Raw genomic sequence first — 13,199 nt, 5'->3', positions numbered from 1 at the left:
TCATACAGGCTAGTTATGGACAAGAATTTTCCTTAAAATAAGATTAAAAGAATACTTTTTCCCTCTGAAGGAAAGCAATGGCAGCAAGGGTCTGGCGCATTCGCTCCTCTCTGACCTGCCCGGGGAGATCCAGGCACCCATCCCAGGCTGAGGCTGAGGACAGCACCCTCCTACATGGCTCTTGCAAATGTTTTCATTCAATTAGGTCATTTAGGTGGCCCTATGCTTCACTGAGCATTAATTACACCTAATTGTGCCTGGCTGCTGAACGGCAGATAAGCAGCGTTATTTGAATTTTGTAAATTCACGGTCAGGCTGTCTCGCTGGAAATGGCTGGGATGCACAACGCGCCCGTGTTTGCCTTGCGCTCCCCTGCTGTGACTCAGGCCCAAACAACTGTCCCAGAAGAGCCATCGGGAGGTTTGTCTCAGTACACAGTATGCAGAGCATAGCATACAAAGGAAGCACGTGCACCAATTTTGCTCCGCTCCACCCTGTCGCCAATACCATGGCGGTCAAACCCTCTGACAAAAACATGCGTAGTGGCTAATTTAGCAACGCTCATTTTTCTCCTTCAGGGGAAGAAAAGAAAAAAACACATGGACAGCAGACAGGCAAGAGATTACACAACCAGGTTATAAAATGAAGCATGATTATATTTTATTCTGGCATCCCCATCCATCCCCACAGGTGGAGCACGTGCCCTTGTGCAAAAGCATTTGCTGCCGCATAGAGCAGATGCATCCAGCCAGGGGCTGCCCAGAAGGACAATGGGCGAAGAACCACAATTTCAATGGAAATAGCCATTTGTACCACGATCAGGTTTAGAGAAAAGGCTCGGCGGTGCTTCCTGTCCTCATTATTGCTGCTCAAAACTAGCAGGGCTCAAGTCAGGAGGGTTTTGCTAACGCGAGCCCACCTGGGCTCCTATTAAGGCTTACCCGGTGAGGTTCAATGCTACCATTTTCTGTTCATACGCAACACAGCTAAATGCTGGTTAAGAACTCCATACGCACAATTACTCCACAGATAACAGCACAATGGAGAAACAATACAAGAGTTGGGACCATAGGGCAACCTGGGTGGGAAAAAACACTTCCGAAGGTACAAGTAGCTGTAACAGCATTTATTGCCACGTCGCCACACTCACTATAAAATAAAACCCTTTCCCCCCTCTGCTGTAAGCGTATTGCGAATGATAAATCAGCAGTGCAAACTATCGGAAGAGAGCGGTGGGCACCCGGGGGGCCAAAGGTGTCCCCGGGGAGCAGGGGCGTGAAGGGGCTCCCCCTAGCTGCCTCCAGGGGAGGGGGTCTCGGTGCGGCTCCCTCCCTGCGTGAGCAGGAATGCCACGGGGCCGGGGCAGAGGTATTTTAAACACAGACATCGAAGCCATACTTTGATGGACAGGAGGAGACTCGCTCCTCCAGCTGTCCAGGGAAGCACGGGACAGACCACCAGGACTGGGGCTGCAAACAGCCACCCTCCCCAAGCCTGCAACCCTTAAAAAAATATATATATATCTATTATTGCCAACAAAGAGTTTTAAGACCCCCTTGCACCACAGATAAGGTGAATGAATTTGTTGGGCTTGGTCTCATTGTTTTGTTGTGGAAGGGAGAAGTTGGTTTGTAAGAGAAGGGGAAGGGGCAGACCTGGATATATGGTGTCTGAGGTATGGCTGGAGGAAAAAAGTGCAGCAAAAAGGAGATGCAAAAAAAACCTAAAAGGAAAAAAAAGCACTTAAGAGGTTGGCTCTGAACATCTCTCTTGTATGAAAATGATTGTCAAAAGAGTCACTAGTGAAAATAATGTATGAAAATATGTTCGCCATAGAGGTCCCTTTCTGCGTCTTTCAACAACAGAAAATTAACCCGAAGTCCATCAAGTGTTTTCTGTTCGCCACAGGAATACTCTTGGAAAGCCCAAGTTATGTCATCCCAGCACACACCTCCGAGGATGCCGTCCAGTTTGCAGGGTAAAGAGAAGATCCCGAGCCCAACACGGCTACCCGGAGTCTCCCCACATCTGTCTGGGGAGAGGGGACGCAGGTCTCCCACGGGGTCACCCCCAAAAGCTGCCCAGGCGCCCGCTCTTTCCCGTGCCAGCATCCCTGCCATGGTGCACTACCCGAAGCGAAACTTCAGCCGGTACTTGACGGGGCTGGGATTTTTCCGAGGCGGGGACGGAGCGACCTTTGGTTTCGGTGGCGGCGGGGGCTTCTTTTCGGGGAGGGTGACGGTGAAGGCGAGCTCGGGGGGCTGGGGCTGTCGAAAGCGGGGGAGGAAGTGCGTGGAGACGTGCTGGGGCCGGGCATGGGGGCTGCAGCCCCGCTTGGCTTTGCCCCGCTTGTTGAGCGCCACATACCACTGGCGGCCCGAGCGCGGGCTGCGGTGGACGGCCGAGGCATAGGTGTTGTAGCTGTTCTCCTGGAAGCGCTCCCGAAACTGGCAGTCTGCCGTGAACCGGGCCTGCGGGGACAGAGCCAGGGGCACCGTTAGCAAAGGGCTGGTTTTACCCATCCCCTGCCCCGCGATGCTTGCTGGGTTTTTAAGTCTCCCAAAATGAGGTCCAAAGGGGTGAGCAGCAACACGGAGCACCGGGGAAACCCACTCCGAGGCCTCCGAGCACCCAGCAATTTGGAAAACCCCCAACACAGATACTTTCAGTAGCTGCTTGCCACCCAATTTTGGACTTTCTTGGAAAAAACAGGCTTGGTCTGCCCCAGCAGCACCCTTCCTCCCCGCCCCAGCCCTCCTCGTGCCCTTCCCGCCAACAGGAGGGAGGATGCGGCTCCGTACCCCCCGTGCTGCAGCCCCGCCAAGGACCCTGCGGTTGAGCCCCCACTCCATCTCCGTTCCCACCCTCGCACCCCTCGCTTGGGCACTGAATCATCACTTAATGATCTGGAAAGGCAATTTGCATGCAGATTTTCATTGCTTCACTGAACATGGCTTTGACTGTATTGGATTTTTTTTTTCTTCATCTTAAATGAACTCGGTGTGTTTTGTCCCTTGATAACCTGAAGAAATTACTTTCAGCCCAAGAGCATCGCCTTTTATAAACAGGGTGGCCGCACTGGCTCCCAGATGGCTGAGAGGAAAGGCTTCCCATTGCCCGAGAGGACAGGCTGAATGCTGCCCATAACAGCTCCTGTTGTTGTCATGAGGGGGGGGGGGGGGGAAGCATGCAGAAACACAAAAATAGAGCCATAACGCCCCAGCTATGTACCTGAGCCCTGAGACACCTGTCTGCAGCCTCTAACCACCCGTATGAAATCCTTTGCCACACTTCAATCTGACCATAGGTATGGTACCTGGTGCTCTGATAGCTTCTCCAGTGATGCCTGGGGCACCGCAACCTGCTTGCAAAGCAATGCTTCAAAACTACCGACGTGAAAGGGATGCGGAGCTCTTTAGCTTCAAAACCCCCAGCAGTGAAGAACAAGACAAAACCCCCAAGCAGTGCTTTATAACCACGCAGAAGGTCCAACCGTCTGGGATTATTTTTAAACTCCTAATTTAACCAGAGGAGTTGAGTCCTACAATACAATTGACAAAGTCCCTGACTTGCAATGCATTTTTTTTCCTCATAGCACTCTAAATTAAGTCTCCTTTTGTTCTTCGCTTGAAAGAAACGTCACCTTGATGACTCATTTTTGCTTTCCCTGTCTTTTATACATCCTCAACGCTGCATCGCCCATGCATGAGTATTCACCTTCCCGATACAAGGCTTTGCTGACCCCTCGTTGCTCTCTGAAGCCTGGACATGCGCAGCGGTGCTCTGGCAAGACACCCCCACATCAGCCTTTGCACAGGGAGGTTTTAGGATTGACCAAGGCGCCGATGCACGCCTGAAAGGGTACTCAACACAGAAGGGACCCTGCTGGGACCCTGAAACAGGCCCTGCCTTTCCCCATGGGATCTAGGCAAACGGCCAGAGCAGGCTTTTTTGGTGTAGGAGATGAAGTTCGCTGCCCTGCCCCAAGCATCGAGTCTGGCCGTGGCCGAGGATCTGATACTGAAATAGGCTCCAGCAGGCTTTGCAAGCGCTGCTGTGAATAGCAGAAGATGCTCATCACCCTGCTCTTATGTATCCCCATACAGACGGGTCAGCTTACCGCTGCTTTGCTCGTGGGTAAGCCAAATCGGCATTTCCAATCTGGCCCAGCATTTTTGGGGCAATGCCACTCCGAAAAGGGAGGTGGCAGTAAGAGGGCTGCCACCTCCCCATCTGGAGCATCACAGAAAAAGTTCCTGATTAAAGTGGTTTTGGGGGAACTGCTCCCTAAGAGTCGGGGTAGCATCCCCTCCAAAGTGGGATTTGGGGAAGTGTGGGGGTTCCCTGGCCCTGGACACGGAGGGATGCTGTGGGCTGCTCCCACCAGCAGCATGGAGAAGGAGGAGACCCGCAACCAGCGCGCACGGAGGGAAGCCCTCACCCCCAGACAGCAAACCACCCCAGGAAGCCCATCAGCTGCTGCTGCGCCATCACTCTGACAGGCTTCCCCACATCCCGGCCTCTCAGCTCAGCAACTGCACCGTTTCAGCTGGGGAAAAGGCATTTTTCCCGTCACAGGGCAGACGGTGCAGCCACGGCACGCTGGCTGGCTGTCGGATTTGCTCTGCAGCAGCTCCAGAAACAATCATGAGGAGCAATCCTGAAGTCAATTAAATTTCAAAATCCAATTCAACAGAGATTTGCCCCAGTGAGGACCACGGCGTTCAGGCAACCCAGAACAACTCCTGAGAAAGGAGAATTACCTGAGCCCCCTGTGGGCAAATCTGTCCTCTGGGGTTCATGCTGGCCGCTGCCGAGAGCGACACCAAACCCCCTCCTGCCTGTTCCGTGCTAAAAATGTACAAACAGGGGACTGAGGATTTAACAACGAGGAAAAAGCCATCTGTGCACGCAACTGATAATTGCCGGGATTACTGTCATTTTCTGAAACTGGTGCCTCTAAAAATGAACCGCTTGGTAATTTAATTAAGTTGCCATCAAAAAAAAAAAAAAAGAGAAGGAGGGCTGGTGTAAAGCACCGAGCTGGGATAAAGCCGGGCCCCGAGAGCCAGTTTCGAAGGAGCCTGAATCCCTGCAGGAATGACTTTTATCTGCAGTTCAGCACAAAGTCACCGGCGTGACTCCCATATCAAAGCACTGCCCTGAGTGACGGGCGCAGGACGCGCTTTGTACTGCTCAAAACTCATTAGGCCATGAAATAACTTTATCCTGCCAAGGCAGGAAAGAACAACAGATGCCGGGTTTGCATTATCGGCGTTATTTAGCCCAGCAATCTTTAGACATTTGGGTCAAGTTTCTACAAATTCGTGGCTTTCATCCGAGCGGGGCATCGTGTGTCCTCACCCCCAGCTCTGACCCGCCTAATTGAGGTCCCTCTCTGGCACTGCCCTTTGTGTGCCGACAATTAACTATACACTGACGAGGTTTGATTTAATTTCTGCCTGCGCCAGGGCATAAATCAAGGCTTCAGCTCGAATAAGGGGCCCATTGTACGCCACAAGGGAGGGGAGGATCTGGAGGGTCCGGGGATCACGCTCCGCCTGCTTCCCTCTCCTCTCCATCCTTCACCTTTCCACTGCTCTCCTCCTGCTCTGCCTGTTTCCTGCCTCGTCTCCTTCCCTCGCGTTTTCCTCCGCGCAGCCGTTCCCCCTTTCCCCTAGACACTGTTCCCGCTCCTACTTTGTTTCCCAAAATAAGCAACCATGTGCTCACCCTTTAAGCATCATTAGGTTTCAGGAGCAACACTCCAATAAGACTCAAGGGAAAGAGGGGCTAGTTCATAAATCTCACTTGAAGGCAATCTGCGGGCTCGGGTGGCATAAGCACATCAGTAACATCCACTTCACGACCATGAGGTTTCGCTCATAACCGTGGGGCAGGCAATTGGCTTTTCCCTCTTCCAGGCTATCTGCCCTGAACAGGCTCCCTGGAAACAAACCTGGGTGACAGGTCATCCAAGATGCTGCCTTAAAAATGCCCTTCTTTGGGTGTTGCATTTATACACACCTTTAAAATATGACGACAGTCATGTAAACACACTAGTTACTTTCGCTTGTTTGAACAATCTGTAGAACTAACAGGAAAAAATTAAGTGGCATCTTGAAGTTGAAAAAAAGAAGTTAAATCAACTTATAGGATTCGTTCAATGCAAAAAGCCTGGAAAAAGCACAATTAGACCTGCAGGAAACCCCAACCTTCAGGAAAACAGCCTGCAGAAATAAGAGTTACTGGGGTATTTCCACTCTAGCTACAACACTCCTGCACGGGCTGGACCTCACCTGCCCGAAACCCTGCATGCAGCCGCACGCTCTCACCGGGGGACCTCTCTCCCCCATGGGCAAACCCAGCCAAAACTCTGGGGCTGCAGCCCCTTCCCTGCACAGGGATGGGCGCAGGCGGGCTCCCGGCAGCACACGTGCCGCTCTCCAGGAGACATTTGGCTAAAACCGTCTGTGCGATCTGCTGCAGAAGTTGCTAAAAATAAACTGGCAATGCTCAAAGAACAAGTCCTTTTGATGCAAATACCCAACTGCAAAAAAAAAAAAGAAAGCACTTTTCTTCATTAAATGCAGTAAGTAAGGATATGGGATTCAAGGTTTTTGGCTCCACCTGTCCCCTATCTGTCTGTGCGGTGCCGATCCACCCAGTGCGGAGCTTTCCTGGCAGCCAAAGGGACTCGGCACGCCGGGGCCCTGCTCGGGAGCATCACTGCCGCGTGCACGTGAAGGTGTCACAAGGCCTTTAATAAACAATACATACTGATAAGCGGGGGGTTTACTTACACTTGCATGGAGTTTTCCTTTTTTTGACATCGCTAAAAATTTGTTGCTGAAAACTCCTCGTATTCCTACAATCCCCTGAGACACAGCAAATATTTCCAAAATACCTAGGATGACAGAAATCCCAAAATAAATCACAGTTCTTTTCACATCGGTGTGACAAAGAAAAAAAAAAAAAATCAGTCTCATAGGTTTGCATTTCCTCTCCACACGACACTGCTCCTCGGCTGCCTGGCTCCCTGCAGCGCTCCCGCTCCGTCCCTCCGCCCCACAGAGGGACCTGCATTGACTCCAGCATGGCTACAGGGTGGTGTTTGGTTTTTTTTGAAAGCTGCTTTTTAGAGGACAATTTCTGACTCGGCTGCGACAGAGCAAGTTCACCCCTGGGGAAATCCCTCTCAAGGGTGGGAAAAGCCCCTTGTGCCTACAGCCAGCCTGCTGAGATCAGCCTTGCCCGTCCTCCACCCATACGTGCCGGACTCTGCAAATAAAGGTGTCGCACACACCATTTGGGGCTAAAAGTACCAATAATGGTTTCTTAGGTCCCTCCTCGCAGCAGGACTCAGGGAGCAGGGTGCTACACAGCCCAGCCATGAGAAAACAAGCCATTTTCCCCTCAAATGGGTATTTTATGAGCAGGATGGGGCTCTGGCCCCCGGCGGGGCGTGCGTGACCTATAACTCATCTTACAGAAGAGCTTCGACCTCCAAGCATCGTTCAGCAACAGCACCAACACGTTTCGCTTCCCCACAGAGCACGGTGTCCCCCCGGGCAGAGGAAAGGTGGCAGCAGGGGTCAGGCATCCCCCCGACGTCCCTGCCAGCCGGGGGGAGCCGGGGTAAGCACCATGTCCCCAACGTGCCCTTCCCACCCTGGGAAAAAAGCATTGCTGCCCCCGGCTGCAGCCCTGGGGTGGTCCTGCTGGGACTCGGTGGCCCCAGGGCAGTCTCAGTGGCCCCAGCCCCAGAGGAAGGAGCCGGCGAGAACATCTCACCCAGCCCCAGTGAAGGGCCACGCAGATTAACGTGCCAAGAGCAAACATGAAGCCGCCGTTAAATCCCTGAGGCCGGGGGGATCGGATCACCACTTCCCATGTTTATTTTAAGGAGGAAGCGCAGCTCCCAGAGGCGCCCAGGTCCCGGCACTGAGGGCCTGGGGGGCACTTTGGGGGGCTGGTGGGCCGCCTCTCCTCACCCCACATGCCCCAGTGGTAGCAACTGCCAAGAGGCATGAGGTTGTGCAGCCCCACTGCAACAAGGCATGTACCCTCTCCAGCACACTTCCTGTCCTCGAGGGCACCCCAAAACCTGCTGGCCTTTGGCGGGGGGTGGCCATGCTGGCTGGGAGACATACTCCCGGTTATTGGGGTGCCCTGGGTCAAGCCCAGTTTCCCAGGGGCAAAAGCTGGGGTTTCCCTGCCAAAAGCCAACTTCTTCCCCACAGGGGACGGCCCCCCGCCGCCACCAGCACGTGCCCCGGGCCAGAGCTGGCTCCGTTCCGAAGTGCAGAGTTGGTGCCACTGTCTCCTTTCTGGGGAGAAAATCTCAGATTAAAGAGGAAGGAACTTCACATAATCCAAGTCCCTGCGAGACAGCTGTAGCATCAAAGGCTGCGCACGTCTCATGGGAAAGAGCCCCTCTGCCATGCTGCTGCGGAACAGGGTCCGGGAGGGCATGGCGCAGGCAGCCCCTCCAAACTCACGTCTCCCAAAAAGAACCCCAGCATGGATGCCCCGATTTCCCATCCATTGCCTTTGCAGCCCCTAACCCCCTCCTGGCCATGCACCTGCAGTGCTTCTCGAAACCCCAAGCAGGGTTTCTGGCCTCCCAGCATCCCTGCCCACGGGCTGCCCTCCTTCACGGGGCCACGGTACAGACCAGGGCCCAAATTATTCGGTCCAGGCCAGATGTGGCCGTTGCTCCATGAGCACGGGCGACAGCTGAAGCCACGCATGCTGTCAGGGTCACCTCAGGCCCAAGCCCTCAGGCTCTTTAAGTGATTTTTCATCCCCGCCTGCCATTTCATTCACTCTAACAGGATATCACGGCAACTCCGACCCAAAGGATAAGCCATGAGTTAGCACAGCTTTCTCTCGGGAACGTCAGCCTCAGTCCTATTTTTAAACTGAATATATCCTATTGCTGTGCTGGAGGAATGAGAATGCAGAGGGAAGGATGCACAAGTTACACACGGAAAGGACGGAAAAGGGGCACGAGGGAAAGCATGGTGCAGCATCCTCCCCCCCAGCACTCCAGTGAGGTGCTGCGGTGGGAACACAAACCTCGCACCTTCAATCCCCACGGTCTTGCTTCATCAAGGCAGGTGACCCCCACGGGGTGGCACTTCCCAAAGCGAGCAGGGCAGAGCTCGCTCTGGTCCCCAGGGCAGCATCCCATCCGAGCCCGCAGGGCACAGCACCCCCAGCACCCCCTGGCCCCAGCCTTCCAGAGCAGGCAGCCCCCCAAATTCACCTTTCCCGAGGCCACCTAGGCTGCAGCTCACCCCAGGTGAAGGCAGCCCCCCAAATTCACCTTTCCCGAGGCCGCCTAGGCTGCAGCTCACCCCAGGTGAAGGCAGCCCCCCAAATTCACCTTTCCCGAGGCCGCCTAGGCTGCAGCTCACCCCAGGTGAAGGCAGCAGGGAGTGAGGGGCTCCGTTACCCCAGAAGAGACACCCCCAGGGATGGGGATGCCGCAGCCCCGAGGCCGCACCGGGGGGAGTGCCCCGCTGCTCCCCGCGCGGGGGGACGGCCAGACGCCCCCCAGCGCGCCCCGACCACCCCCGCCCCGGGCACTCACTGAGCGGGCTTGCGTCGTGGGCGCCGTCCACCCGGCCGTCGGGGTGCAGCTGGAGGTGGAAGCCGATGCCCACCCGGCAGTACAGCCGGCCCCGCCGCCGCCCCGGGCGGCTCCGCGGGAAGCGGCTCGGCGCCGCCGCCGCCGCCGCGGGGGAGGAGGAGGAGGAGGAGGAGGAGAAGGAAGGCGCGGGGACGTTGCGGCCCGCCGGCCACGGCTGCGCCCCGCCGGGCACCTGCTCCCGCCGGGCGCGGGCGGGCAGGGCGAGGAGGAGAAGAAGGAAGAACGGGCTCATGCTGCCGGCGGGAGGGACGGCGCCGCGCCGCATCCCGCTCCGCCGCGGAGCCCCGGCGGGGGGGACCGGGCACCGGGGGAGACCGGGCACCGGGGGTCCGGGACGCCCCTCCCCGCTGCCGCCGCCGCCACCGGGGTATTTATAAGCGGGCGGCGGCCCCGCACCTGTGCCCGGCCCCGGCAGCGCCGAGCACCCCCCGCACCGCCCCGGCTGCACCGCCCTCCGCAGCAGATGCTGGGGCTCGGGGGGCGCATAAATCTGGGGAATTAACTTGTCCGCCCCGCCGAGACGGAGGCGCTGGGGCTGCGCCTCGGGTTACCGCCGAGAAATACCTTGTCAGTAGCTTCGCCCATGGCCAGGCAACGGGGCTCGGTGGGGCGGGCAGAACCCTTGGGAAAGGGAAGAGATTGGGTTGCAGCCCCCCAGGCTGGGGGCGCGGGGGGATGACAGCCGGCAGCTGCACAGCCAGGCCAGCCTCAGCCCCGGGCAAGGGGCATGGGAGCGGATTTGGGCTGGAGGCAACGCCCCAAGCAGGAAAGCCACTTTCCCTCCTGCACAGGGTGGCCATGCCATGCTCGGCCCCAGAGATCAGCCCTCGGGTGTCAGCGGTGGGCTCCCTGCGCTGCCACCACCATAAATCCCCTGACAGTATCTCGAAGCATGTGGGGAAGTGCTGGCCCTTGTCTGTGCACAATATCCCCTGTAGTTCCCGGGCAGGGGGGGATGGCAGCCCCACGGCCTCCCGCTGCCGGCACGATAACCCTGACACGTGCCCAGTGCCCCACCAGCACCGGCGGCCGTATTTCTTCCCAATTACAAAGACAACTGCCATGCAGCACCGCAGCACGGGAGGAGACCCTGTGGCGTCAGCCCATCCATCACCCCGGCACAGCACCAAGCATTTGCTGCTTTTTTCCGGCTCCTGGGGCTGCTCAAGGCTCCCTGCGCATCTCCCAAAGCCACTAGGAAAACCTCACCTCTACAAAAGCCAACATCAGCCAAACTCACCCTGCCCAGCATGCAGCCCGAACTCTGCACCTATGTGCCCTTACTGCTCTTGCAAATCTGTGTTTTCCCCCTAAATCCTACCCAGAAAACGCTCTGCAGCCATCACCAGGGTCGGCTCTGGCCAGTGGGCTCGGCCGGGCTGCGCGCCCAGGGATCAGGTTCAGCAGGAAGGAGGCAGAGCGGGTGGCACGCCAGAGGGTGACCTTCGCCTTCAGAGGAAGCTGAAGGCCGGGGGCGCAGGGAGGGACACACACTTAAGGGGCCATATCCAGCCTGACTGACACCTGGCACAGTCTGGTGTGAACAGAAATGATCTCACAACAACATTACTGCAATTTCAAACTATTTATCAGCACATATATATGCACACACAGATATATGCACACGCATGTTTATATATAAACCTGTATATATAGACAGCCCTATATATAGCTACACATACCTGAAGGAGGGTCAGGGCACTCAAAAGCTTGTTTACTTCTTCCAGCTGTAGTGGTTGGCCTGGTAAAATCTATGACTTCCACTTACACACCTCATATTGTTTATTTAATTACATGCACACGCTGACTCTAAATCCAGATCCACAAGCAAGACAAGGACCTAAAGGGGTTATGAACCTCTCCCATGACATTTGCACTGGACCATATATATCAGCACAGCTGAGGCACAACCACCTCACTTGAGGAGGATTTCTCCTTTTGCATCTTGCTTTAAAGGCTGCAGCTGCCAAAGGATCAGCCCCTGAGAAGTCTCTGTTCTCCATCCAGGTCGAGGAGCCCATAAACCATTTCTGCCACTGTAAGTTAAGGTGAATGTAAAAACATTTAAAGTCTTTATCACAGGGGTGACTGGGCATAGCAGCAGCCCAGGAGTGGGAAGGAGGCACACGCAATTCCCGGGGGAAGATGCCCACCCAAGTCTGCCATGCCCAGAGGTTCATCAGCAAGCCCAGCCTCCAAAATCTTGACCCTAGTGTCCATCTCCATAGTTTCCACCAGCTTTTCCGGTGCCACCCTGGCTGCCAGGCATCCTCTGCTCACACATGCCTCTGGACCAATTTCCCCCCCACCAGTGAAGAAACCCCTGAAAACCCAAATTCCCATGTGGTGAGGCCATTGAAAAGGCTACCAAGAAAGTGACGCCTGCCGGGTGGACTTGCCCAAACAGGTCCTCTAGACCTACTGTCAGCAGCAACCCCACCGCGCTGCACGTTCACAACCCTTTCTGGGGGGCATCATGAGACAGCCAAGTCCTTTCATGTCTCATCCACTGCACTCTCTGCTTTTCCCTGCTGTGGGGTAGGACATGGATCCCCGGCCCGAGAGGTGGGGTCCGGCCCGAGATGGGGGCTCCTGCTCATCTGCAGGATGCCATCGCCCTCCTCTGGGGACTCCCATGCCCCCATCAGGGCCATAGCCCAGCCGGCCGCACTAGCAGAGAAATGACTCACACAACATACTGTCCTTATGGCACACAGCATATTTTCATCTTCATGATGAAACCCTGAGAAAGAAAACTCCCAAGCAGTCCTTTGAGCATGAACTATGTTGTCTTGGGTTGTTTTCATTTGAATCTATTCATTAACACATTAATTTAAAATAGTCCAAGTGGCCATGTAGCATAACTCAGTAAAAAAAAAAAAAGATGAGGCTTAAATCTAAATAAATAAGTAGATTTAATAGTCAACTTCCTGAAATAATCCAGTGTAATTGCCTTTGGCAGTAGCAACCCTTACATACACACCAGCAGCTTCTGAAGCCTAATGCTGATGTTATGTTACCTAAATTATTCAAGGCTTGGTTACAGAGAAAACTTTTAGCAAATGGAGAGAATAAATTGGGTTTCAAGTGTTAAATTTCCTGTTTGAAGAGGCAAAGGGCTCTTCTGAGCCTGTTTGATCTGCTGCGTAACACGGGGCCACGCTTTGCACGGCAGGAACGCTCCCCCCTGCAAACATGAGCCCAGCACTATTTAGCTGCCCCTTAAAAATAATCAATGTAAAACGTGACAGGACATAAACAAGCCAGCAAAGCTCTGTTCAGTGAGCTTGTATGTGAAGCTGTAGTCCTGGCCATACCCAAGCCACCGCACGCTCCACCAGCCCTCTGTTTATAGGAACCACCCCTGGTTCCCACGGGATGTACGTGTATGGGTATGACAGCCCTGAGCCAAGCCATGCCAGGGTACAGCAGTCCCCTACCAGACGGCCTCACGGGGAAAGCACGCCAGGCTTTCAACATCATTTGTTTTTTCACTCACAGGAAGGTTTATTTCACAGTATTAGCAGAGTAATAGCATGCC

At 55.1% G+C, this 13,199-nt stretch overlaps 1 protein-coding gene across 1 annotated transcript; it reads right to left on the bottom strand.

Annotated features, from left to right (window-relative positions):
- Nucleotides 1-2,126: 2,126 nt before the first annotated feature.
- Nucleotides 2,127-9,890, bottom strand: FGF5 (fibroblast growth factor 5). Its single transcript, XM_076337695.1, has 3 exons — nucleotides 9,599-9,890; nucleotides 6,804-6,907; nucleotides 2,127-2,471 (listed from the first exon to the last, which is right to left on the bottom strand). Exons 1-3 carry the CDS (start codon nucleotides 9,888-9,890, stop codon nucleotides 2,127-2,129), a joined length of 741 nt encoding a protein of 246 aa, XP_076193810.1.
- Nucleotides 9,891-13,199: the final 3,309 nt, after the last annotated feature.

Source organism: Aptenodytes patagonicus, chromosome 4 (assembly GCF_965638725.1).
Source record: "Aptenodytes patagonicus chromosome 4, bAptPat1.pri.cur, whole genome shotgun sequence".
NCBI lineage: Eukaryota > Metazoa > Chordata > Aves > Sphenisciformes > Spheniscidae > Aptenodytes > Aptenodytes patagonicus.
Note: the sequence above shows the minus strand (reverse complement) of the source record. Positions and strands in the feature narration are given on the sequence as shown.

Bases quoted from the DNA above. Each gene is read 5' to 3' on its own strand.
- FGF5 (XM_076337695.1), bottom strand. From the start codon at position 9,890: ATGAGCCCGTTCTTCCTTCTTCTCCTCCTCGCCCTGCCCGCCCGCGCC. The intron at 6,908-9,598 runs GTGAGTGCCCGG...CTGTCATCCTAG, and splicing joins CCACGACGCAAGCCCGCTCA to GTATTTTGGAAATATTTGCT. The intron at 2,472-6,803 runs GTAAGTAAACCC...CTGTCCCCGCAG, and splicing joins AAGGAAAACTCCATGCAAGT to GCCCGGTTCACGGCAGACTG.